The 24,772-nt window shown below is 43.1% G+C and overlaps 1 protein-coding gene across 1 annotated transcript in view; it reads right to left on the reverse strand.

Annotated features, from left to right (window-relative positions):
• Nucleotides 1-24,772, reverse strand: part of etfdh (electron transfer flavoprotein dehydrogenase) — an 83,861-nt gene that overhangs the window by 35,823 nt on the left and 23,266 nt on the right. Inside the window, exons 6-7 of the mRNA XM_056286790.1 lie at nucleotides 18,749-18,826; nucleotides 9,204-9,350 (exon numbers count right to left, since the gene is read on the reverse strand). Of these exons, the coding sequence (XP_056142765.1) occupies nucleotides 9,204-9,350; nucleotides 18,749-18,826 (225 nt within the window). The remainder of the gene's footprint in view (nucleotides 1-9,203; nucleotides 9,351-18,748; nucleotides 18,827-24,772) is intronic.

Here is a 24,772-nt window from a genome sequence, read left to right on the forward strand (position 1 = left end):
CAGATGCCTACAATGCATCCTGAGGAGAACCTGGCGTGACCGAGTGCCCCATACTGAAATACTCCGCAAGACCAACTGCATCAGCATGGAGGCTACCGTCACCCAGCACCAACTTCGATGGCTCAGTCACGTCATCAGGATGCCAAAGGAGCGCTTACCGCGTAAAGTGCTGTATGGCCAGCTACATCTTGGCCGCCGCTTGGCAGGGGGCCAGAAAAACGGTACAAAGAGCAACTGAAGACCATCATAAGAAAGTGCGGCCTGGAGGACACTGCTGCCTAACGCTCCATCTGGCGGCAGCTCTGTCAACAAGGGGTGCAAAAGCTCGAGAAGGGCTGCGGTGATCGACGGACCAGGAGACGTCTGAAGAGACATGAAGCCAGTACCACACCTACACCCCCAGTCAGTACACCTACACTCCCAGTCAGTGATCTCACCTGTTCTGTCTGTGGCAGACAGTGTGGATCGCGGATTGGCTTTACAGCCATAAGACTCACAAGTGACAGAGGCAGGATTGTCATCATCGGACACGACGGACAAACTTAAGCAAGTAAGTAAGCTAAGATGGGTCTGCAGTGATGTCGCCTGCCTGTTTCCTGAGTCTGGAGGTGTATAAGTCCTGAATGGAGGGCAGGTTGGCACCAATGATTTTCTCTGAAGACTTAACTGTCCGTTGTAGTCTGTCCCTGTCCTGTTTGGTGGCTGATCCAAACCAGACAGTGATGGATGTGCAAAGGACAGACTGGATTATTGCAGCGTAGAACTGAATCAGCAGTTCCCGAGGCAGGTTGAATTTCCTGAGCTGGCAGAAAAAGTCCACCCTTTGCTGGGCCTTTTTGATGATTGTGTCTATGTTGGATGCCCACCTTAGGTCCTAGGAGATTGTGGAACCCGGAATTCTGTAGGTTTTGATGGTTGTGTCATCTGCAAACTTCAGGAGTTTAACAGACAGATCATCTGAGGTGCAGTCATTTGTGTAGAGGGAGAAGAGTAGAAGGGAGAGCACACATCCCTGGGGGGGGGGCAGTGCTGACTGTCTGGGTGATGGGTGTGATTTTCCTCAGCCTCACCAGCTGCCTCCTGTCTGTCAGGAAGTTTTTAATCCACTGGCAGATGGGGGCTGATACAGCCAGCCGGGTAAGTTTGGAGTGGAGGCTATCTGGGACGATGGTGTTGAACAATGAGCTGAAGTCCACAAATAGGACCCTTGCGTATGTCCCTGGGGAGTCGAGGTGTTGGAAGATATAATGCAATCCCATGTTGACTGCATCCTCCACTGACCTGTTTGCTCAGTAGGCAAACTGCAGGGGGTTGAGCAGGGGGCCTGCTATTTCCTTCAGGTGGACCAACAGCATTCTCTCAAAGAATTTCATGACCACAGATGTTAGGGCAATGGGCCTGTAGTCATTTAATGCTGTGATACGGGGTTTCTTGGGGACCAGGATGATACGGGAGCTCTGGAAGCAGGAGGGGACTTCACACAGCTGTAGTGATCTGTTGAAGATGTCAAAATGGGGGCCAGCTGGTCAGCACAGACTTTAAGACAGGAGGGTGACATGCCATCCAGGCTCAGTGCCTTCCTGGTCTTCTATCTCTGGAAGAGCTGGCGCACATCTTCAACAAAGATCCTGAGTGTGGGTGGGGGTCGTTGGGTAAGGGAAAGGGGCTGGCAGGGTGTGCAGTTGGTTGTGTTTTGTGGCCGAAGAGGGTGAGGAGTGTGAAAGTTTGCTTATCAAATCTGCAGTAACAGCCATCTAGATTGTCAGCCAGTTGATGCTTCCCTGCAGTGTGGGGGGATGGTCTCCTATAGTTGGTAATGTCTGTCAAACTTCTCCAGACTGATGATGGGTCGTTGGCAGAAAACCTGTTTTTCAACTTTTTAGAGTAGCACCTTTTTGCCACTCTGATGTCCTTTGTTTTTTTTAACAATATATTTATTGGTTTTCAGTTTGCAAATCACATCAAATTGTACGCCAACAGTACAGAACACAGCAAACATTTTTCACCCTGTTCTCGCTTCCATAACCCAATCCCTAACAACTTAAGTACAAAACAGAAAGTTATATGAAATAAATAAATTATATAACCTAAAGTAACGAGAAGGGGAAAAAAAGAAGAAAAAACCATTAAAAAGAAAGATCTAAAGGGTGTTTTTCTGGTCAATATACACGATCATATAAAGCTACCCTACTCCCCCAGAGCTCGTTCTTGCTGAAGCAAGTTGCCAACATTAACATTATGCCTTAAGAAGTACATAAAGGGTCTCCAGATATCATCAAAAACATTCTGTTTACATCTAACAATATACGTTATCTTTTCCATTGACATGTTGGACATCTTTACCTATTTCAATGATTGGCAGGATAAATATTCTAATAATGAACATACTCCCTAAATTTCTTTATTTGTTCCAGAATATCCCCCTGCCCCCTCCCTCATCTTTATTCCCTAGAATCAAGAAGTTGTTTACCAACTTTATTTGGCAAAATTAGCGTCCCCGATTACGTCTATCTTTACTCCATCTACCATATGACTGAGGAGGCCTTAAATGCCCAGACATCCAATGGTATTACTGGGCAGCTCAATTGCGGTCCATAATGTTTTATTTTTCATCCGGAACCCTCCCTGCTTGGACTTGGAATCTTCTTCTGTTACAACAAGATTACCATTGCACTTATATTTGTATTCAGCAGATTGTAAATACCGGGGGGAAAATACAGAGAACCCTATTATAATGAATATGATTGATGTTTGGTTTGACACTTGTAAATATTTGAATATAAACTCTTCCTGGTCACACTTCAGTCCTATTCGGGGTAATGCCAATTTTAAACCAGGGAAAAGTGATACAGGATTTCGAATGTGGGCTGAAAAGGGGTTAAGGAAAGTGCAAGACATGTACAGTGAAGAGGAAGTATTTATGTCCTTTGCAGAAATATCAACCAAATATGACATTCCAAAGAATAATTTTTTCAAATATCTTTAACTTAGGAGCTTTATATGCTCATCTCAAAATCATTCATTAGATAAGCCTGGCATTTCTACATTAGAGGTAGCAGTCACAAGACATTGTTATGATAAGGGTTTAATTTCAACTCTGTATGACTTGTTTGTGTCCGGATCTGATGATTCATCTGCATCAAAACTGAGATTATGGGAGGAAGATATAGGGGAGGAAATATCTTTAGAAGACTGGAGTGAGGCATGTAAGGAGGCACAGAGGCAGACAATCAGCAGTAGCTTGAAACTTATCCAGTATAAATGGCTGATGCGGACATACACTACCGTTCAAAAGTTTGGGATCACCCAAACAATTTTGTGTTTTCCATGAAAAGTCACACTTATTCACCACCATATGTTGTGAAATGAATAGAAAATAGAGTCAAGACATTGACAAGGTTAGAAATAATGATTTGTATTTGAAATAAGATTTTTTTTACATCAAACTTTGCTTTCGTCAAAGAATCCTCCATTTGCAGCAATTACAGCATTGCAGACCTTTGGCATTCTAGCTGTTAATTTGTTGAGGTAATCTGGAGAAATTGCACCCCACGCTTCCAGAAGCAGCTCCCACAAGTTGGATTGGTTGGATGGGCACTTCTTTGAGCAGATTGAGTTTCTGGAGCATCACATTTGTGGGGTCAATTAAACGCTCAAAATGGCCAGAAAAAGAGAACTTTCATCTGAAACTCGACAGTCTATTCTTGTTCTTAGAAATGAAGGCTATTCCATGCGAGAAATTGCTAAGAAATTGAAGATTTCCTACACCGGTGTGTACTACTCCCTTCAGAGGACAGCACAAACAGGCTCTAACAGGTACTATTTAATGACGATACCACTTGGGGACCTGTGAGGTGTCTGTTTCTCAAACTAGAGACTCTAATTTACTTATCTTCTTGCTCAGTTGTGCAACGCGGCCTCCCACTTCTTTTTCTACTCTGGTTAGAGCCTGTTTGTGCTGTCCTCTGAAGGGAGTAGTACACACCGGTGTAGGAAATCTTCAATTTCTTAGCAATTTCTCGCATGGAATAGCCTTCATTTCTAAGAACAAGAATAGACTGTTGAGTTTCAGATGAAAGTTCTCTTTTTCTGGCCATTTTGAGCGTTTAATTGACCCCACAAATGTGATGCTCCAGAAACTCAATCTGCTCAAAGAAGTGCCCATCCAACCAATCCAACTTGTGGGAGCTGCTTCTGGAAGCGTGGGGTGCAATTTCTCCAGATTACCTCAACAAATTAACAGCTAGAATGCCAAAGGTCTGCAATGCTGTAATTGCTGCAAATGGAGGATTCTTTGACGAAAGCAAAGTTTGATGTAAAAAAAATCTTATTTCAAATACAAATCATTATTTCTAACCTTGTCAATGTCTTGACTCTATTTTCTATTCATTTCACAACATATGGTGGTGAATAAGTGTGACTTTTCATGGAAAACACAAAATTGTTTGGGTGATCCCAAACTTTTGAACGGTAGTGTATATCCATCCATCCATCCATTATCTGAACCACTTATCCTGCTCTCAGGGTCACGGGGATGATGGAACCTATTCCAGCAGTCACTGGGCGGCAGGCGGGGAGACACCCTGGACAGGCCACGAGGCCATCACAGGGCCCCCACACACACACACACACGCATATATATATGTATATATATATATATATATATATATATATATATATATATATACACGTATATATACACGTATATATACGTATATATATATGTATATGTATATGTATATATGTATATGTATATATATACATATACACACATACACACACATACATATATATATACATACACACACATATATATACATACATATGTGTGTGTGTAGATATACGTATATATAGCTACATATAGATATATATATATAATCCAGTTAGTCAAGTAAATTCTCTGAAAAACTCCTTGAAATGCCTTATTTCAAACCCGAGAAGTTCATAAGAGCGGTAAGATGGAGAGCTTTTTTTCTTTCTAAATCCGGACAATAAACCAATTCACAAGCAAAATTATGGATTCAAATCTACCAAATCCCCACCGTCCATCCCCGAATTGAAACTCGTTGAAGATGGCATGCCGGAAATGATTAAAAACATCACATTTAAACCAGCAATTAAAACATTCCAGAAAAAACTGCACAGTGATTCAAAACAGATAAAAAAGATGATATGCTCCTCATTGCAGCCGACAAAACCAATATCTTCTCCAAATTAAAACCCGAGCAATACGGCAACCTCCTAGAAAATACTGTTCCAACATCATACAAGAGGGCCGCAGAGACCGCCGAAAGAGAGGCACTGACGAAAGACCAAAAGAAATCGACTCTGATGTCACTGCCCGGAACCAAGCCATCATCACCCTGAAGGACCACAAACCCAACTTTTTAAACAAGCCAACATGTAGACTGATCAACTCCACCAAGCCGGAAATCGTAAATATAAAAAAATCATGGAAAACATGAACGATCAAATCTTGAAAAAAGTGCCCGTAAACCAATGAAAGACACGTACCAGGTATTAGCCTGGTTTAAGTTATATACATATACAAACCAATGAAAGACACATACCAGGTATTAGACTGGTTTAAGTTATAGACATATGCAAACCAATGAAAGACACGGACCAGAGACATTATATACCAGCACACAGTGATACCTGAGCAAGACAGAGACATTATATACCAGCACACAGTGATATCCGAGCAAGACAGAGACATTATATACCAGGACACACAGTGATACCCGAGCAAGACAGAGACATTATATACCAGGACACACAGTGATACCCGAGCAAGACAGAGACATTATATACCAGGACACACAGTGATATCCGAGCAAGACAGAGACATTATATAGCAGGACACAGTGATATCCGGGCAAGACAGAAACATTATATACCAGGACACACAGTGATACCCGAGCAAGACAGAGACATTATATACCAGGACACACAGTGATACCCGAACAAGACAGAGACATTATATACCAGCACACAGTGATACCTGAGCAAGACAGAGACATTATATACCAGCACACAGTGATATCCGAGCAAGACAGAGACATTATATAACAGGACACACAGTGATATCCGAGCAAGACAGAGACATTATATACCAGGGGACACAGTGATACTCGAGCAAGACAGAGACATTATGTACCAGGACACACATTGATATCCGAGCAAGACAGAGACATTATATACCAAGACAGAGACATTATATACCAGGGGACACAGTGAAACCCGAGCAAGACAGAGACATTATATACCAGGACACAGTGATATCCGAGCAAGACAGAAACATTATATACCAGGACACAATGATACCAGAGCAAGACAGAGACATTATATACCAGCACACAGTGATACCTGAGCAAGACGGAGACATTATATACCAGCACACAGTGATACCTGAGCAAGACAGAGACATTATATACCAGGACACACAATGATACCTGAGCAAGACAGAGACATTATATAACAGGACACACAATGATACCCGAGCAAGACAGAGACATTATATACCAGGACACACAGCGATATCCGAGCAAGACAGAGACATTATATACCAGGACACACAGTGACACCCGAGCAAGACAGAGACATTATATAACAGGACACACAGTGATACCCGAGCAAGACAGAGACATTATATACCAGGACACACAGTGATATTCGAGCAAGACTGAGACATTATATACCAGGACACACAGTGATACCCGAGCAAGACAGAGACATTATATACCAGGACACACAGTGAAACCCGAGCAAGACAGAGACATTATATACCAGGACACACAGTGATATCCGAGCAAGACAGAGACATTATATACCAGGACACACATTGATATCCGAGCAAGACAGAGACATTATATACCAAGACAGAGACATTATATACCAGGGGACACAGTGAAACCCGAGCAAGACAGAGACATTATATACCAAGACAGAGACATTATCTACCAGGACAGAGACATTATATACCAGGACAGAGACATTATATACCAAGACAGACAGATTATATACCAGGGCAGAGACATTATATACCAAGACAGAGACATTATATACCAGGGGACACAGTGAAACCCGAGCAAGACAGAGACATTATATACCAAGACAGAGACATTATCTACCAGGACAGAGACATTATATACCAGGACAGAGACATTATATACCAAGACAGGCAGATTATATACCAGGACAGAGACATTATATACCAAGACAGAGACATTATATACCAGGACAGAGACATTATATACCAGGCGAAGGAATCACTTCTGTACCACAAAGGAAACCCATGGCAGAAACAAGGTAGTAGTAGATGTGATGTAACCATGGGCAACTTCGACAGGGCGGAAACTTGTGAACTAGTTGGAATGTATTTGTTGTCTCAACTACAGGAGCTGGACATCAATGTTGGACTCTACAGGGATGATGGGCTAACAGTTTGTATCAAAATACCAAGAGAGGTCAAACAAATTAAGAAAACAATCTGCAAAATATTCTCAAACAATGGGCTGAAAATCACAATTGAAGCAAACTAAAAACAAATGGACTTTCTGGACATCTCAGTGGACCTTAGGAACGACTCATACAAGCCATACATGAAGCCCACCAACACGCTGCAGTATGTCCACAGAGAAAGCAACCACCACCCTCCATCTAGAAGAACATCCCAAAAAGCATTAATAGAAGACTCTCAAAATGATCACCTAGTGAGTCCATCTTCAATTAAGTTACACCCCCCCCCATACCAAGATGTATTACAAAAGAGCGGCTCAAGTACAACCCACCATTACGCACTGACTGACCATAAACCAACAAACGTAGCAGAACACGAAACATCACCTGGTGCAACCACCCTACAGTGACACCGTGGCATCAGTAAGCAGAGTTTTGAACTTTTGGATAAATGCTTTACCACGGACCACCAACTGAGGAAGATGTTCAATAGGAACAACATCAACATGAGTTACAGCTGCATGCCTAACATTCAACACATAATATCGTCCCATAACACAACAATCATCAACACATCAATGACGCCTTCATCACAACCGGACTCCCCCAACTGCAACTGCCGTGTGAACGACTCACGCCCCCTCGAGGGAAAATGCCACACGAAGGGAGGTATCTACCAAGCTATGGTGACAAGAGATGACAACGACAAAATAGAGACATACGTGGGTCTAACAGAGGAACATTCAACAAGAGGTTTAATGCACACGTGTAGCTTTAGAAACAACCGTTTAAAGAATGTCACATGTTTAAGCCCTTATATTTGGTCATTGGTGGACAGAAACATTCATTATTCAACCACCTGGAAAATCCTCTCAAAGAACAAAACATATTCACCCAGCAGTAAAATGTGTAATCTGTGTCTAACTGACAATATTTTATCCTCTGCAAACCACAAATCTCCACACTGAATAACAGGAATGAACTGGCCAGCAGTTGCAGACATAGATATAAACACCTATTTTGTAATTATAAATAAATCATGACAATAGACAAATATACCCCCCCATTGGACCGTTAGCGATCACGTGTTTTTGAAATGCGCACCTCTCCCTTTCCCATTGGACAATGTGCACGTGATGTGTATGACGACGCAGTAGAAGGTATGTCCTTCCTCGAGTAGTTTCATTGACAGCTGATGATTGCTTATTGCATGAAACAGGCCTGTACTGTATCATAAAGAATCTATTTGACTCACTGGATTATTTTGCTCCTTATTTGTTGAGCACTTTCCCTACCTTTGAGTGTTCCTTTTAACAAAGCTATATTTATTTACTTAACTATATATATATATATATATATATATATATATATATATATATATATATATATATGAATGTGTTGTGAGGACAGTCATACAAACCACCGGAAAAGATATCTTTGGGAGTACTGTCTATCGAGACAGCATTACTGATTGCGTTGACCTTCACTAAGAGTCAGCAACTGTGCACAAACGTGTACTGTCTGTTCATTGCGATTGTTTCATTATGAATGGCGAATTGGTTGATGCCATCAAGCACCAAATTCCCTCCTATCAAGATTCAACACTTTATTGCAATTTGTTACAGTGTGCTCAGGCAGGAGAAGAACACCACGAGGACATCAGCATACAATATGGAGAAACATGAAAGACAACTTCAAAGTGTCATAACGATGGAGCAAATTGACTGGCTTAGGGAACGTACCTCCTTCAGGCCAATGGCGTAGGTCTGTGGCTCACACTTTTCTCGCAGGTTGAACTGCTTGTATAGCTGCTTGGCCAAGTGGCCATGGCAGCCCTCCCCAAACAATGTAACTTTAGCATGCAGCTCCATCCCCCTCTCAAACACATCCTAGGGGGAGAGGGGAGGGAGAGAATGGGGGAACAGGGAAAGATTAATAATGTATCTGGATACAACAAAGATTTCAAGCAGGTTCTCAGAATTGATGTTCATGGAAATGTGGACTGATTAACATAAATCTGATTCTAAGAAAGAAAAAAGACAAAAGAAAAAACAGGAACAGGCTAGTGTATCTCTCTGCCTTTCGCTCCATAAAGTCCTCTCTATGGCTATAACAGAGCCACTTAATTAATATGGTTATCATGTCTTGAGTCATGCTCAGTAATCCAGGTAAGGTAATCCCAGAGTGTTGAATCAGTTCATCTGGATATACATTTTAGTGGGAGACATGTTTCATCGCTCATCTAGGTTACTTCGTCACTCTCAGCTGACTGCAGGTATCTCCAACCCCATAAATGGCACAGTTGCATAATGATCGAAACCGATCACATGCAAATGCCATGACCATTATTTATTTATAATGGCCACGTGTACTATTCACAGAGGACTGGGGAATAGCTGCAATCACAGTGTTGTAAGACGGCAACGGATTGTCACTCGAGATAGCAGTTGGTTGGTAAACCACCACCACGGTTTAAGTTTCCATTGCTACGCTGATGACATGCAGCTTTATCTCAGCACTAGACCATCCTCTCAGCTCCCAGCACAAATAACCCCCCATAAACTGGTACACAAACTCAGCAACCTAGGATTACCCACCTCACTCTGTTCATGGATTATGGACTTTCTCACTCACAGACCACAAAATGTCAGGATAGGAAACCATACATCTTCAACCCTCATCCTGAACACAGGTGTACCGCAGGGTTGTGTGCTCAGTCCAACCCTCTTCACCCTTTTCACCCACGATTGTACCCCATCCACTCCTCCAACACTATAGTGAAGTTTGCTGATGACACCACTTGTGGGACTCATAACCAACAATGAGGAGACACACTACAGAGAGGAGGTCCAACATCTGGCTGGGTGGTGTTCAGACAATAACCTGGTCCTGAACACCAGTAAAACAAAGGAGATCATTGTGGACTTTAGGAGATCCAGGTGTGGAGTACAAAACGTACTCCATATGCACTCCTTATGAACTCTGTAGTTTTCTAATTCTCTGTGTGTATGAAACTTTCCACACAAAGATAACAACAGATGGTCACTAACACATGAGGGCCTCTCCGGCCTTGGGCAGTAAAGATAACAACAAATGGTCACTAAAACATGAGGGCCACTCCGGCCTGGGGCAGTAAAAGAATAAATCTACAGACACTCACCAGTCACAGAACATGATTGATGTTTTCCTGCATTCCTTTGTAAGACAACACCTTGGTTAATGCAAGAAACATAGGGTATGACACGACGGACTGTGCTATAAAAACCCCTATCTCCAGTATATGGGCAGAGCATATCCTCACAGACTAACTTCTCTGTGGTCATATGACTCTCCATCTGCAGATGCAGTAAAGATTCTCTGTTTGCTCCAATATTTGTCCAATGATTATTCTTCCCAAAGGTTGCTGGGGCAAGAGCCCATTAAAAGGTTAAAGGAAAATCCACGACAATTTTGGTGTCAGAAGTGGGATCTCGCATCGCCCACCAAACGGACAACTGGCTAACTGATCATCTCGGGACGAGGACATAGTCACCGATCTCCCAATAACCTCACCAGGTTTGAGAAGAAGAAAGGGAGAGGCGGGTGGTCCGTTTGGTCGGTGTCGCCGAGATTCCTCAGCGAAACCCTGGGAGATTCATCGTACGGGTAAGCAGAATTCTTTAAAGGATAAAATGATCATTTAAAACGCGTATGAGGTCGTGCACTGACAATTAAGCGGTTGTTTACCCTCGGTTTCCCACTTCTAAAGTGATAACCTGGTAGGATCAAGTGAACCGGCGCTGCGTTAAGCGGTTGTTTACCCTCGGTCTCACACTAATAAAAGTGGTTACCTGGTAGGGTTAAGTGAGAAAAAATAAAATAAAGAAGAATGGGTAACAAGGGCAGTAAACTGCCCCCGATAGATATGGAGGGTCTGATCTATCAGATAATGATAAGGAAATATGGTGAAGACTCGGTAAAATATGTTTTAGACTGGATACAGAGTCATGAGTTTCCTGTTGAAGGAACTTTGAGCAAGAATAAACTAATGAAAGTCCGACAGTCCATGGAAAAGGGGGGGTTGCCTTGACTGACCCTGACTGACTTTTGTGTTTGACATGACTTGTCTGTGTGTGTGTTCATAGTTTGTTCCGTGTTTGTCCGTCTGGCCATTTTGTGTTGTTTAGAAGTTGCAAGTACTTGAGAGTGGCTTAAATGGGGATATAAAAGCCGGGGGAGGTTTTGTTTTGGCTTTTCCAAACATTTTGTTTTCCTGACAATTGGGGTGTGAGAGGGGTTTTTCAGAGACCACCTCATTTAGCATCCTTATCAGACCCAACCCGGCTTTTGTTCCTGTGTGACAAACAACTGGCTTTAGAAAGTCACCAACCTGAAGCATTGTTTATTCAAATCCTTTCAAGAAATCTACTTCTTTTCTTTCTGAGGTACTTCATATAAAATGTGATATATCCATTTGGTTTTTTTTGGAGCATTGAAAAAGTTGTTGTGTATTTTTCACTTGAAATTGATCCTGTCCTCACTTCTTTTAGGATTCCCCAAAACCGAAGGATTTCCTGTCCCTATTTCATTTTCTGAACTGTTAAGCAGAACTCTTATGTCCAACGCCACAGTTGCAATATTTTTAATTTTACTTATTCTGTTTTTCTTTCTGTTACTGAGATTTTTTTTTTTAAGAATAACTGGTGGGAACCAACTGCCTACCCACTTCACACCTTGGGGGAATGGGGGGTTGCCTTGAGAGTAACAGGGACAATGTAAACCACAGTTATGTTGTTTAAGCTGTTGTTGTTTTTCTTTCCGTTAGAAGACACCCATTGGTTCATTTGTTTTTATGTTGACTTAACTCTGTGTTAAATTGAACTTGTTTTTGTTTTTCGACACTAAGGTGTGAATTTTAGGATTTTTTTTTTTAGAGGGTATTCATTTCTTTGACAATTTCTTGTGTGGAGGACGATTACATTTTATTTGAATATGAATGAAACCTACTGAGTCCTGCGTTTTAAAGGTCTATGCTATGGCTACGTTTATGTTATTTTTTACCATGAGTTTGAACCTCCTCATAAGACTCATTTCTGGTTTGATTTATTTGGTTTTGGCTGATTACATCAATTTCTTTGTATTGTTAATTGAGCGTTTCTTTTCTTTGAAACCCCACCCCCCTCCCTCTTTTTGGGGCCTGAAAGGGGCTTGTTGTTTCACTTGGTTAAGATGGGGGGCATTTGTTTTTGTCTTCAAACAGCTCATTGTTTCAGTGATTTACAAGATACCTTATGGTTTTATTAATTTAGGTTTATTTGAACGTTCAGGATCTGAGACAACAACTATCTTTATCATCCCTCATCTGTTCTAGTTTTAAAGACAATTTATTTCACATAAGTACAACATTACAGACTTCGGAACATTTGTGGACAGCTTGGATGAAATGAAAGTCCGATTCATTTGACTGCATGAAACTGTTTTTGGTTTACTAACAACTGACATACAAACTGATATCATAATTTCATTTTTTCTTTTTTCCTTCATGGTTAAATGGGTTGACACAATGTGTTTTGTTCTTATGTAAAAAGAGGGGTAGTGAGAATGAGGAATTGAAATTTAGGATGGTTGTGAGCCTTTTTCTTCACAGTTTTCTTTGATTTTTTTACTTCATAGGAAACAAACAAATACAAACTTAGATCATAGCGGAAGTATCTGAAGAACATTGAATCAAGTTGACTACGAATCTTCAGAATCCTAGAATGACATTGTTTTCAGTGTTGTGCAGTTTCACTCTGAAAGTTTTTCCCTCCAGATATTGTCACCACCTGCTCCTCCCCCTCCTCCAGACGGGCTGGGTAACACCCCCACTCCCGTGGTACCGGGTCCAGGGCCCCGGGGTATGCTCCACGGAAAGACAGGCTCCCGGCTGGACAGAACAAAGAACAACCCGCCACATAGCGCGGCTGTAGGAGCTGTGTCGGTGTGAGGGTGGTCTCCAAGGTGTCCCGGTCAGCTTCCGGGTGAGAGAGGTCAGGGTGGTCTGCTCCTGGCCCAGCCAATCCTCCCACACATGAAGACCCCTCTGGTTGTCTAGATGAGACTAGCACCAACTACCTAGCTCTGGAGACCACGGATTTGGGTTTGGCTTTGAGAGTCCGAAATCGCCTTGCCTCTGTGGAGTCTGTAACCAGTGACAACTTTGAACGTTTAACTGCAGCTGAGTCCACCATCAAAATGCTCCGAACCCAAAACCTGTCTCTGCAGGACCGAATCGACGACCTCGAGAACCGATCTCGGAGGGCCAATCTCCATGTACTGAACATTCCTGAAGGCAGTGAAGATCCAGTGCAGTTCATGTCGGAGATGCTGATGCAAATAATGGGTCCTGATGTCTTTTACTCGCCTAGCCATAGCAGCATCACTTTTCCTGGGTGCCCTGCTACTCCTCACCTGCTGCATTGTGCCCATAGTTCGGCGTTTGATACACGGCCTCATTGCTACTCAGCTTGTGTATTATCACCTCCTTGCCCAACAGGACGGGGACCTTGTTTCGTCTTCCCCCTCTCCACCACCACTGCCCCCCCCCCAAGGACTCTGGTTCTGAATCCTCCTACACCTCCTCTGATGACAGCAACTCCCCCGTATGAATGATACTTTATGATGAACACTGGTTAAACACCGTTTATCATTTCTGTATATGCATGTTATGTGTGCTGATTTGTATTATTTCTATGTTATCTCTTGGTGTTCAATGATGAACAAAAGGGGGGAATTGTGGAGTACAAAACGTACTCCTTATGAACTCTGTAGTTTTCTACTTCTCTGTGTGTATGAAACTTTCCACACAAAGATAACAACAGATGGTCACTAACACATGAGGGCCTCTCCGGCCTTGGGCAGTAAAAGAATAAATCTACAGACACTCACCAGTAACAGAACATGATTGATGTTTTCCTGCATTCCTTTGTAAGACAACACCTTGGTTAATGCAAGAAACATAGTGTATGACACGACGGACTGTGCTATAAAAACCCCTATCTCCAGTATACGGGCAGAGCATATCCTCACAGACTAACTTCTCTGTGGTCATATGACTCTCCATCTGCAGATGCAGTAAAGATTCTCTGTTTGCTCCAATATTTGTCCGATGATTATTCTTCCCAGAGGTTGCTGGGGCAAGAGCCCATTAAAAGGTTAAAGGAAAATCCACGACAATTTTGGTGTCAGAAGTGGGATCTCGCATCGGGTTCTTAAGTTGCCACCTCGACAGGCACCAATGACCTCATGACCACAGCTCCTGCCTGCCGCATCTCAAATGGAGGCTTTGAACATGGCCCACTCAGACTCCATGTCCCCAGCCTCCCTCGGGATACAAGAGAACTTCTTCCAGAGGTGGGAGTTTAAGACCTCATGGACAGGGGCCTCCGCCAGATGTTCCCAGTTCACCCTCGCTACACGTTTGGGTTTGCCAGGTCTGTCTGGCAGCCTTCCCCGCCATCTGATCCAACTCACCACCAGGTGGTGATCAGTTGACAGCTCTGCTCCTCTCTTCACCAGAGTGTCCAAAACATACGGTCGCAGATCTGATGACACGGCCACAAAGTCTATCATCGATCTTCAGCCTAAGGTGTTCTGGTACCAAGTACACTTATGAACTATCTTATGTTTGAACATGTTGTTTGTTATTGCCAATCCATGTGTCGCACAGAAGTCCAATAACAAGGTACCGCTCGGGTTCAGATCGGGGAGGCTGTTCCTCCTAATCACGCCCCTCCAGGTTTCTCCATCGTTGCCCACATGAGTGTTGAAGTCCCCCAGCAGAACTATAGAGTCCTGAGGTGGCGCACTATCCAGGACACCACCCAGAGACTCCAAGAAGGCCGGATACTCCAAACTGCTATTTGGTGCATAAGCACACACAACAGTCGCAGACTTCCCGCCAGCGACTCACAGTCATGTAGAGGCGACCCTCTCATTCCCCAGGGGAGAACTCAAAACACAGCGGCGCTCAACCAACGACTTGTGAGTATCCCCACACCCGCCCGGTGCCTGTCACCTTGGCCAACTCCGGAAAAGTATGAGTCCAGCCCCTCTCCAGAAGTTTGGTACCAGAGCCCATGCTATGTGTGGAGGTGAGCCCAACTATATCTAGTTGGTACTGCTCCACCACCCGCATCAGCCCAGGCTCCTTCCCTGCCAGAGAGGTGACGTTCCACATCCTGAGAACCAATCTGCGATGCCAGAAGTCAGCACGCACCAGTCCCCGCCTTTGCCTGCCACCCGGCCTGCATTGCACCCCACCCCAATGCTCATCCCTGCGTATGGCGGTGGGGGTAGTGGCTCCATGTTGTTTTTTCGGGCTGGGCCCAACCGGGCCCCATGGGCCAAGGACCGGCCACCAGACGCTCGCCGGCAAGCTACCCTCCCAGGTCTGGCTCCAGGAGGGGGCCCCGGTTTCCCTTTTCCACGCGAGGTGCTGTAACTCTGCTGGTGTAAATTCATTGGGTTTTTGTGGGAATCGCTCTTAGTCTGGCCCCTCCCCTGGGACCAATTCGCCTTGGGAGACCCTACCAGGGCCTACTGCCCCTGACAACAACACAGCTCCCAGGATCACCAGGACACACAAACCCCTCCACCACATTAAGGTGACGATTCTTGGAGGAGATATTATAAACTGTTATTTAAAATCAGGTATCTTTCCTGATTCACTGAAAACAGCTATAGTAAAGCCCTTACTCAAGAAGAATAATATTGATCCGTCGGTGCTGAGCAATTATAGGCCCATTTCTAATCTGCTGCCTTTTCTGGGCAATATTTTGGAAAAGGCAGTATATAAACAATTGGATGGGTTTTTGCATGAAAACAACATTCATGATAAATTTCAGTCTGGTTTTAGAAATGGACACAGTGTTGCAACAGTGCTTGTAAAAGTAGTTAACGATCTCAGAGTGAGCGCTAATAATAAAAATGCTTCCATTCTTTTAATCCTCGATCTGACGGCTGCCTTCAATACATTCGATCATGACAATACTTCTAGACTGCCTTGAGAATTGGATTGGCCTTTCAGGCACCGCCCTATCATGGTTCTACATTTATCTTACTAGCAGAAGCTATTTTGTTAGTCTTTCTGACCATGTCTCGGGCAAACATGTAACTTTCTCAGGTATTCCACAGGGTTCCATTCTTAGTCCTTTATTGTTCTGTCTGTACATGCTGCCGCTTGGGAAAATTATCTGTGATCATGGAGTGAAATTCCATTTTTATGCTGATGATACTCAGTTATATTTTTCTGTAGCACCAGATGACCCCAATGCTCTCAATCCCTTGATGAATTGCCTGTCTAGTATTAAACAGTGGATGAGTGAAATTTTTCTCAAATTGAACAAAGACAAGACAGAAATTCTCATAATAGTTACTAGTGCACAGAGAGAAATTACATCAAGTAGAAGGGAAGTCTGGCTGCACAGAATAAGACTGTAGCAAAAAAAACCTGGGTTTTATCATTGACTCTGTGTTGGACTTTAAGTCACATATCAACAATATTACAAAGGGTGCCTTTTTCACCTAAAAAATATTGCTAGAATTAGACCCTACCTCTCCCTGGAAGACGCCAAAAAGGTGACGCATGCTTTTATCTCGTCGTGTCTAGACTATTGCAATGCATTTCTTACTGGTTTACCCAAAAAAGTATCGATAGACTGCAACTAGTACAGAATGCGGCAGCAAGGGTCTTAACAAAAACCAGGATGTGATCAAATTACTCCAGTTTTAGTGTCTTTGCACTGGCTTCCTGTAGCATTGAGGATTGATTTTATAATTATTTTACTTGCGTTTAAAGTTCTACATGGTTTAGCACCCTCATACCTATCTGACTGCTTATCTGATTATGTTTTGAGCTGCTCTCTTAGATCCTCTGGTGCTGGCCTGCTTAATGTCCCTAGAATGAACAACAAAAAGTATGGCGAAGCAGCATTTTGTTGTTTATGCACCGGCGGCTTGGAATAGACTCACCCAACAAATAAGATAAGCAACGTCCATAGATAGTTTTAAGAATCAGCTCAAGACCCATTTTTATACTCTTGCTTTTAATTAATTCCACTTTACATTTCTTTTTATTCTTATTTTTTATCTTGCACTGTAGTTTTCTTTCTTGCCTTATTTTATGCTTTTTTGCTTAGGTCTGTGTTTTATTGTTTTTAACTTATTTTATCTGTATTGTTGTTGATTTTTATTGTTTCCCCTGTTTTTAATGTAAGGCACTTTGAGCTGCATTTTATGTATGAAAGGTCTATACAAATAAAGTTTACCATTTATTTTTTATTTTTTTTTCTAAAATTTATTTCTGATTTTTCCCTTTTTTCTCCCAATTTAGTGGCCAATCGATCCCTATTTTAATTCAAACACCCTACCTCGCACTGCATGCATTCGCCAACTGCATCTCTCCGGCCGGCAGTCTCGAAGGAGACCGCCTCCCCACTTTCGTGACAAGGCGACTCCAGGCCGAACCACTGTTTCCTCCGACACACACAGAGACGCATTCACGTGACTAACACAAGCCGACTCCGCCCCCCTCCCGAAGACAGCACTTGCCAATGATTGCTGCTTCATCGAGTCCGGCCATAGTCGGATCTGACGAGACCGGGGCGCGAACCCCAGTCCCCAGTGGGCAACTGCATCGACACAAAGCCGATGCTTAGACCGCTACACCACCGCGGACCACCATTTATTATTATTATTAAGGTTGTCTGAAGCTGTTAGAATAGGACAATGCTATTGACAGAATGTTGTACCACAGATTATACCCACAGGAAGCTACACCTAGTCTGTATGGTTTACCTACGATACATAAACAGGATGTGCCATTACAGCCTATTGTTTGTACTCAGTGACCTATAACATCTTTAAGTTTCTGACATCTATTCTTAACCCGTTGGTAGGCAGTAATGAACATCACATTCAGAACAATATCGATGTTGTGGATAAGGTGAGGGACATCATTATGGAAGTGGATGAAACAATGGTCTGTTATGATGTTAAGTCCCTCGTCATGTGCGTTCCTGTTGTTGAAGCGATGGAGGTAGTAGGTATTAGTCATTAAGCAGCTACGGTGTTTATAAGGGTAGGGATACCTGCAGTCAACTGAGACTGACGAAATCACTTCGATGAGTGATGGAACATTTCTCCCACCAAACTCTGTGTCCAGAAGAACTGATTCAAATTTCTGGCTTATGGTTATTACAAAGTGGAATATGGAATCAACACCATCTTGGTTCCATGAAATGTGTATTGGGTACATTTCTAAGAATACCTTTGGTGAACCATCCTTGGCAATGCCCACGTCATTGGTGGCAATTCCCTTCACACTCCCGTCCTCATGGTACAAGATCTGGCCGACAGAGAGACAGATGGAGAGAAAACACCTGAGGATGAGTGGGAAATGTAAATAGGTTTAATGAAGCCAGCTGAATGACTATGTTCCTAACAGGGTCGATGGTAAGCCATGTATGAATCAACCGTAAGTACGTTTTTCTGTGATTATCCAGCAAATATAGATGCAGGTTAATGAATTGAGGTTGACACACAAAGGCATTCACATTTTGAAGATTTTACACATCAGAAGATTTTGTATTCAAGGTATTTTACTGATGCTATAACCCACTAGAGGAGTGAAAGAGGCTGGAGGTAGGTCAAAGCCACAGCAGCCTGACACGAAGTGTCAAATAAAGCATAAAAAAAAAGAAGAAAAAAGATTTCAGTGGCAGGAGTTTTGTTTTTGGTTGTTAGGCATTTTAGTTTCCTTTAAAATTATTAAATATTGAGGATTTATTAATATTGGAAATGGATGATCCGCTGTGGCGACCCCTAATGGGAGCAGCCGAAAGTAGTAGTAGTAGTAGTAGAGAGGATTTATTAATATATTTAATATGTATTAAAGATAATAAAAACACAAACACACACACCAATCAGCCAAAACATTAAAACCACTGTAAGGTAATCGAAGAAGGTAGAATCAGTTAATCTGGACACAACGTTTATTGAGAGCCATATTTCATCATCATCTAAGTGACCTCAGTCTCAACTGACTGCAGGTGTCCCCACCCTTATAAACAATACAGTGGCATAACACCCAAACCAATGACCAGTTTCATATGCAAATATGGTGTGACCATTAACTAGAGTTACAATGGCCATGTGTACTATTCACAGAGGATTGGGGAATAGTTGCAAATAGGGTTAGGGTTAAGATGGTTATTTGTAAGTTGGTGACAGATGTACTCTTAGCCCCTCCTCGGTTCAGGGATGGTCGTTCCCTCTTCACATGGCCTCTTTGACTCCCCGTTCAAACCAGCGTTCCTCCGTATCAAGGATGTGCACATCCTCATCCCTGAAAGAGTGGCCACTGGCCTGTAGATGGTGTAGACTGTGGAGTCCTGGTCTGACGTGTTAGCTCTCCTGTGTTGTGCCATCTTCTTGGCCAGTGTCTGTTTAGTTTCCCCAATGTACAAGTCATGGCAATCCTCCTGGCACTGAACAGCGTACACTATATTGCTCTGTTTGTGCCAAGGGACCCCACCCTTGGGGTGGACCAACTTCTGGTGCAGCGTGTTTTGGGGTTTGAAAGCAACTGAGATGTGGTGTTTGGAAAATACGTGTCTCAGCTTTTCCAACACTCCACATACAGAATCACCACTGGTTTACACTTAGACAGCTGTTGTCCTCTCTTCTCTTCGATCGGCTGGTGCACTGTTTGGATGTCTTCCTGGATTTGACCAACGCCCAGTTAGGATAACCACACTTAACCAGGGCCTGTTTAATGGGGGACTGCTCCCCTTGCCCAGCCACTGACACAGCGGCTGGGGAAGGGGAGTGAATAGGGATAATCTGTGAATAGTACACATGACCATCAAAACCCTGGATAATGGTCACAATCATATTTACATATGAAACTGATCGTTGGTTTCGGTTGTTAGGCAACTGTATTGTTTATAAGGGGTGGGGAAGCTTGCAGCCAGCTGAGACTGAAGAGGTCACGTAGAAGATGATGAAACGTTTCCGTCAATAAATGTTGTGTTCAAATGAACTGATTCAACCTTCTTTGATTTTCTGACCTGGATTATTGAGCATGCATCAAGACGCTGTAAGGTAAGTGAATACCATTGATTATCTCGATACAATGGCACCTGTCAAGGGGTGGGATATATTAGCCAGCAAGGGCTAATATATCCCAAGTCAGTTCTTGAAGTTGATGTGTTGGAAACAGGAAAAATGGGCAAGCGTAAAGATCTGACTGACTTTGACAAGGGCCAGATTGTGATGGCTTGATGACTGAGTCCAAGCATCTCCAAAATGGCAGGTCTTGTGGGGAGTTCTCAGTATGCTGTGGTCAGCACCTACCAAAAGTGGTCCAAGGAAGGATTCCCAGTGAACCGGCAACAGGGTCATGGGCGCCCAAGGCTAATTAATGCACATGGGGAGCAAAAGTTAGCCTGTCTGGTCCAATCCCACAGAAGAGCTACTGCATCTCAAATGGCAGAAAAAGATAATGCTGGCTATGCTAGACAGGTATCAGAACCCACAGTGCATCGCAGCTTGCTGTGTATGGGGCTGTGTAGCTGCAGACTGGTCAGTGTACTCACGATGACCCCTGTCCACCGTCAAAAGTGCCTACAATGGGCACGTGAGCGTCAGAACTGGACCATGGAGCAGCAGAAGAAGGTGACCTAATCTGATGAATCACGTGTTCTTTTACTTCATGTGAACAGCCAGGTGTGGGAATGTTGTTTACCTGGGGAAGAGATGGCACACCAGGATGCACTATGGGAAGAAAACAAGCCGGCAGAGGCAGTGTGATGCTCTGGGCAATGTTCTGCTGGGAAACCCTGGGTCTGGCCATTCATGTGGACGTCAACACGTGCCACCTACTTCAACATTGTTACGGGCCAAGTACAATCCTTCGTGGCAATGGTAGTCCCTGATGGCAGTGGCCTCTTTCAGCAAGATAATGTGCCCTGCCACGCTGCAAAAATTGTTCAGGAATGGTTTGAGGAATATGACAAAGAGTTCGAGATGTTACCCTGGCCTCCAAATTCCCCAGATCTCAATACGATCAAGCACCTGTGAGATGTGCTGGAAAAACAAGTCCGATCCACGGAGGCTCCACCTCGCAACTACAGGATTTAAAGGATCTGTTACTAACGTGTTGGTGCCAGATACCAGAGTACACCTTCAAAGGTCTTGTGGAGTCCATGCCTTGATGGGTCAGAGCTGTTTTGGTGGCACGATGGGGTCTACACAATATCACAATATTAGGCAAATGGTTAATCTAATCTAATGTGTGTGTGTATATATATATATATATATATATATATATACACACACACACACACACACACACACACACACCATATGTACAAAAGTATTGGGAGACCTGGCCATTACACCTGCAGGAGTTTTTATGACATCCCATTCTAAATCCATAGGCATTAATATGGAGTTGGTCCCCCCTTTGCAGCTATAACAGCTTCCATTCTTCTGGGAAGGCTTTCCAAAAATATTGGAGTGTGTCTGTGGGGAATATTTGCCCATTTATCCAGCGGAGCATTTGTGAGGTCAGGCACTGATGTTGGACGAGAAGACCTGGTTCACAATCTCCACTCTAGTTCATCCCAAAGGTGTTCGATGGGGTTGAGGTCAGGGCTCTGTGCGGGCCAGTCAAGTTCTTCCACACCAAAGTCACCCAACCATGTCTTCATGGACCTTGCTTTGTGCACTGGGGCATAGTCATGCTGGAACAGAAAAGGGCCCTCACCAAACTGTTCCCACAAAGCTGGAAGCATAGAATTATCCAAATTGTCTTGGTATGCTGAAGCATTACAATTTCCCTTCACTGGAACTAAGCGGTCTAGCCCAACCCCTGAAAAACAACCCCACACCATTACCCCCCCCCCCACCAAACTGTACAGTTGGCACAATGCAGTCAGGCAGGTAACATTCTCCTGGCATCTGCCAAACCCAGACTTGTCCATCAGACTGCCAGACAGAGAAGCGTGATTCGTCACTCCACAGAACACAGTCCAGTGGCAGCGTGCTTTACACCACTCCATCCGACACTTGGCATTGTGCTTGGTGATGTAAGGCTTGCATGCAGCTGCTTGGCCATGGAAACCCATTCCACGAAGCTCCCGGCACAGTTTTTGTGCTGATGTTAATGCCAGAGGGAGTTTGGAACTCTGCAGTTACTGAGTCAACACAGTGTTGGTAACCTTTACGCAACGCACTATGCGCCTCAGCAATCGTTGACCCCGCTGTGTGACTTTACGCAGTTTGACACTTCGTGGCTGAGTTGCTGTTGTTCCTAAACGCTTCCACTTTTCTATACCACTTACAGTTGACTGTGGAATATCTAGCAGGGAAGAAATTTCATGAACTGACCTATTGCAAAGGTGGCATCCAGTACCACGCTTGAATTCACTGAGCTCTTCAGAACGACCCATTCTTTCACAAATGTTTGTAAATGTAAACTGCATGGCTAGCTGCTGGATTTTATACACCTGTGGCAATGAAACACCTGGATCCAATGATTAAGAAGTGTGTCCCAATACTTTTGTACATATAGTGTGTGTGTGTGTGTGTGTGTGTGTGTATATATATAGGGATGCCCCCCGAAACCCGGTTCTAAACGGGAACCTGTTCTAAATTAGTAAAAAACCGGAGCATTTTTAAGATCCGACGTTTTCGGTTCTGCTATCGGTAGTCAGTAGGTACTCGAGAAATCATGGAGTGAGATTTATATTGTGGCAATTGTGTTTTTCGAGGAATTTAAACGTCGCGAACATAATCTTGTTTGCCGTTTTCTCCATCTCTCTGTCTCTCTCTCTTACTGCGCAAGGGGCGGGGCTGTGCTGTGCTCCACACACTCGCTCACACACACACAGACAGCTCTGCTCAAGGGCTCATCATGGCGGAGAGAACTAAACGTTCAAAAGTTTGGGTATATTTTTCAAAAGTCGATGACAACAACGCTCGTTGCCACAAGTGCAACAAATCATTTGCCAGTAAGGGTGGCAATACAAGCAATCTGTAGAAACATCGTTTGTCGAAACATGGTATTAATCTGCAGAAATGCGGAGTTTTCGACTGCTTTACTCGTAGTGTTCCATCCACGTCCACTACAGGTAAGCCGTATGAGCCATAGATATGGAGTTAGCTAGGCTAATAACAAATTATTACGAATAGGCCAATAAATAAAATATAATTGCTTAGCTAATTGTTTAGCTACAAATATATAAGCCATAGATATGGAGTTGGCTAGGCTAATAGCCGGGCACACTATAAGTCAGGAGAGATCACGACTCCTGCCGGAAGGCAGATATGTTGATTTTTCTGCAGAAGAACTGTTAGGATAATGTTCTAGGTTCTTGTTTGTTTGAACTTCCGTTAGCCTTTTGCTGTAAAAATTTATTTTTAATATATTTTTTTTTCTTTATCTTTATCTACTTTTATTTTTTATCTTATTTGTTGTTGTTGAATGTTGATTATAAAGTCTATAATTCAGACGCATTTAAAACATTGCTGCTGCTGTTGCTGCTGAATAAATAATATTTGTTTATATTTATATAAAGTTATATAATAGAATAATAAAGCAATGTCGATTCTGTTCTTAATTAAGTGTGTTTTTTCGTGCATAATAATCAAAAAGAACCGATAAGAGTATCGATAAAGTACTGAACCGATGAGCCGTACCGATAAGAGTAGTAGTATCGATAAAATCCTAACAATACCCATCCCTATATATATATAACCTCAAAAGTAGGGGAAGTGCTCAACAAATAAGAGCAAAATAATCCAGTGAGTCAAGTAAATTCTTTATGAGACAGTACAAGCCTGTTTCATGCCATAAGCAATCATCAGCTGTCAATACAGCTACAGGGAAAGAACATACCATTTACCTACCCCCCCCCCCCCCACTGGACTGTTAGCAATCATGTGTTTTTGAATTTTTGAATGTTGCACCTCTCCCTTCCTCATTGGACGTTGTGCATGTGATGTGCATGACAAGGCAGGAAATGGTATGTTTTCCTACAATTGAGTGTTTCTTTTAATGAAGTTACACACACACACACACACACACACACACACACACACACACACCGGCACTCTTCCATGATCGGTCACTCACTTCTTTTAAATCTTATCTTATGAGTGTGTATATATATATATATATATATATATATATATAAACTTAGCACAAAAAGTAAGGAAATGTGTGTTTGGTAGGTTATCTCTTTGTTGTAAGCTTCTTGGCAATACATCTTCTATCAGGCACCTGATG

The sequence above is a fragment of the Lampris incognitus genome, chromosome 1 (genome assembly GCF_029633865.1).
Source record: "Lampris incognitus isolate fLamInc1 chromosome 1, fLamInc1.hap2, whole genome shotgun sequence".
Lineage (NCBI taxonomy): Eukaryota > Metazoa > Chordata > Actinopteri > Lampriformes > Lampridae > Lampris > Lampris incognitus.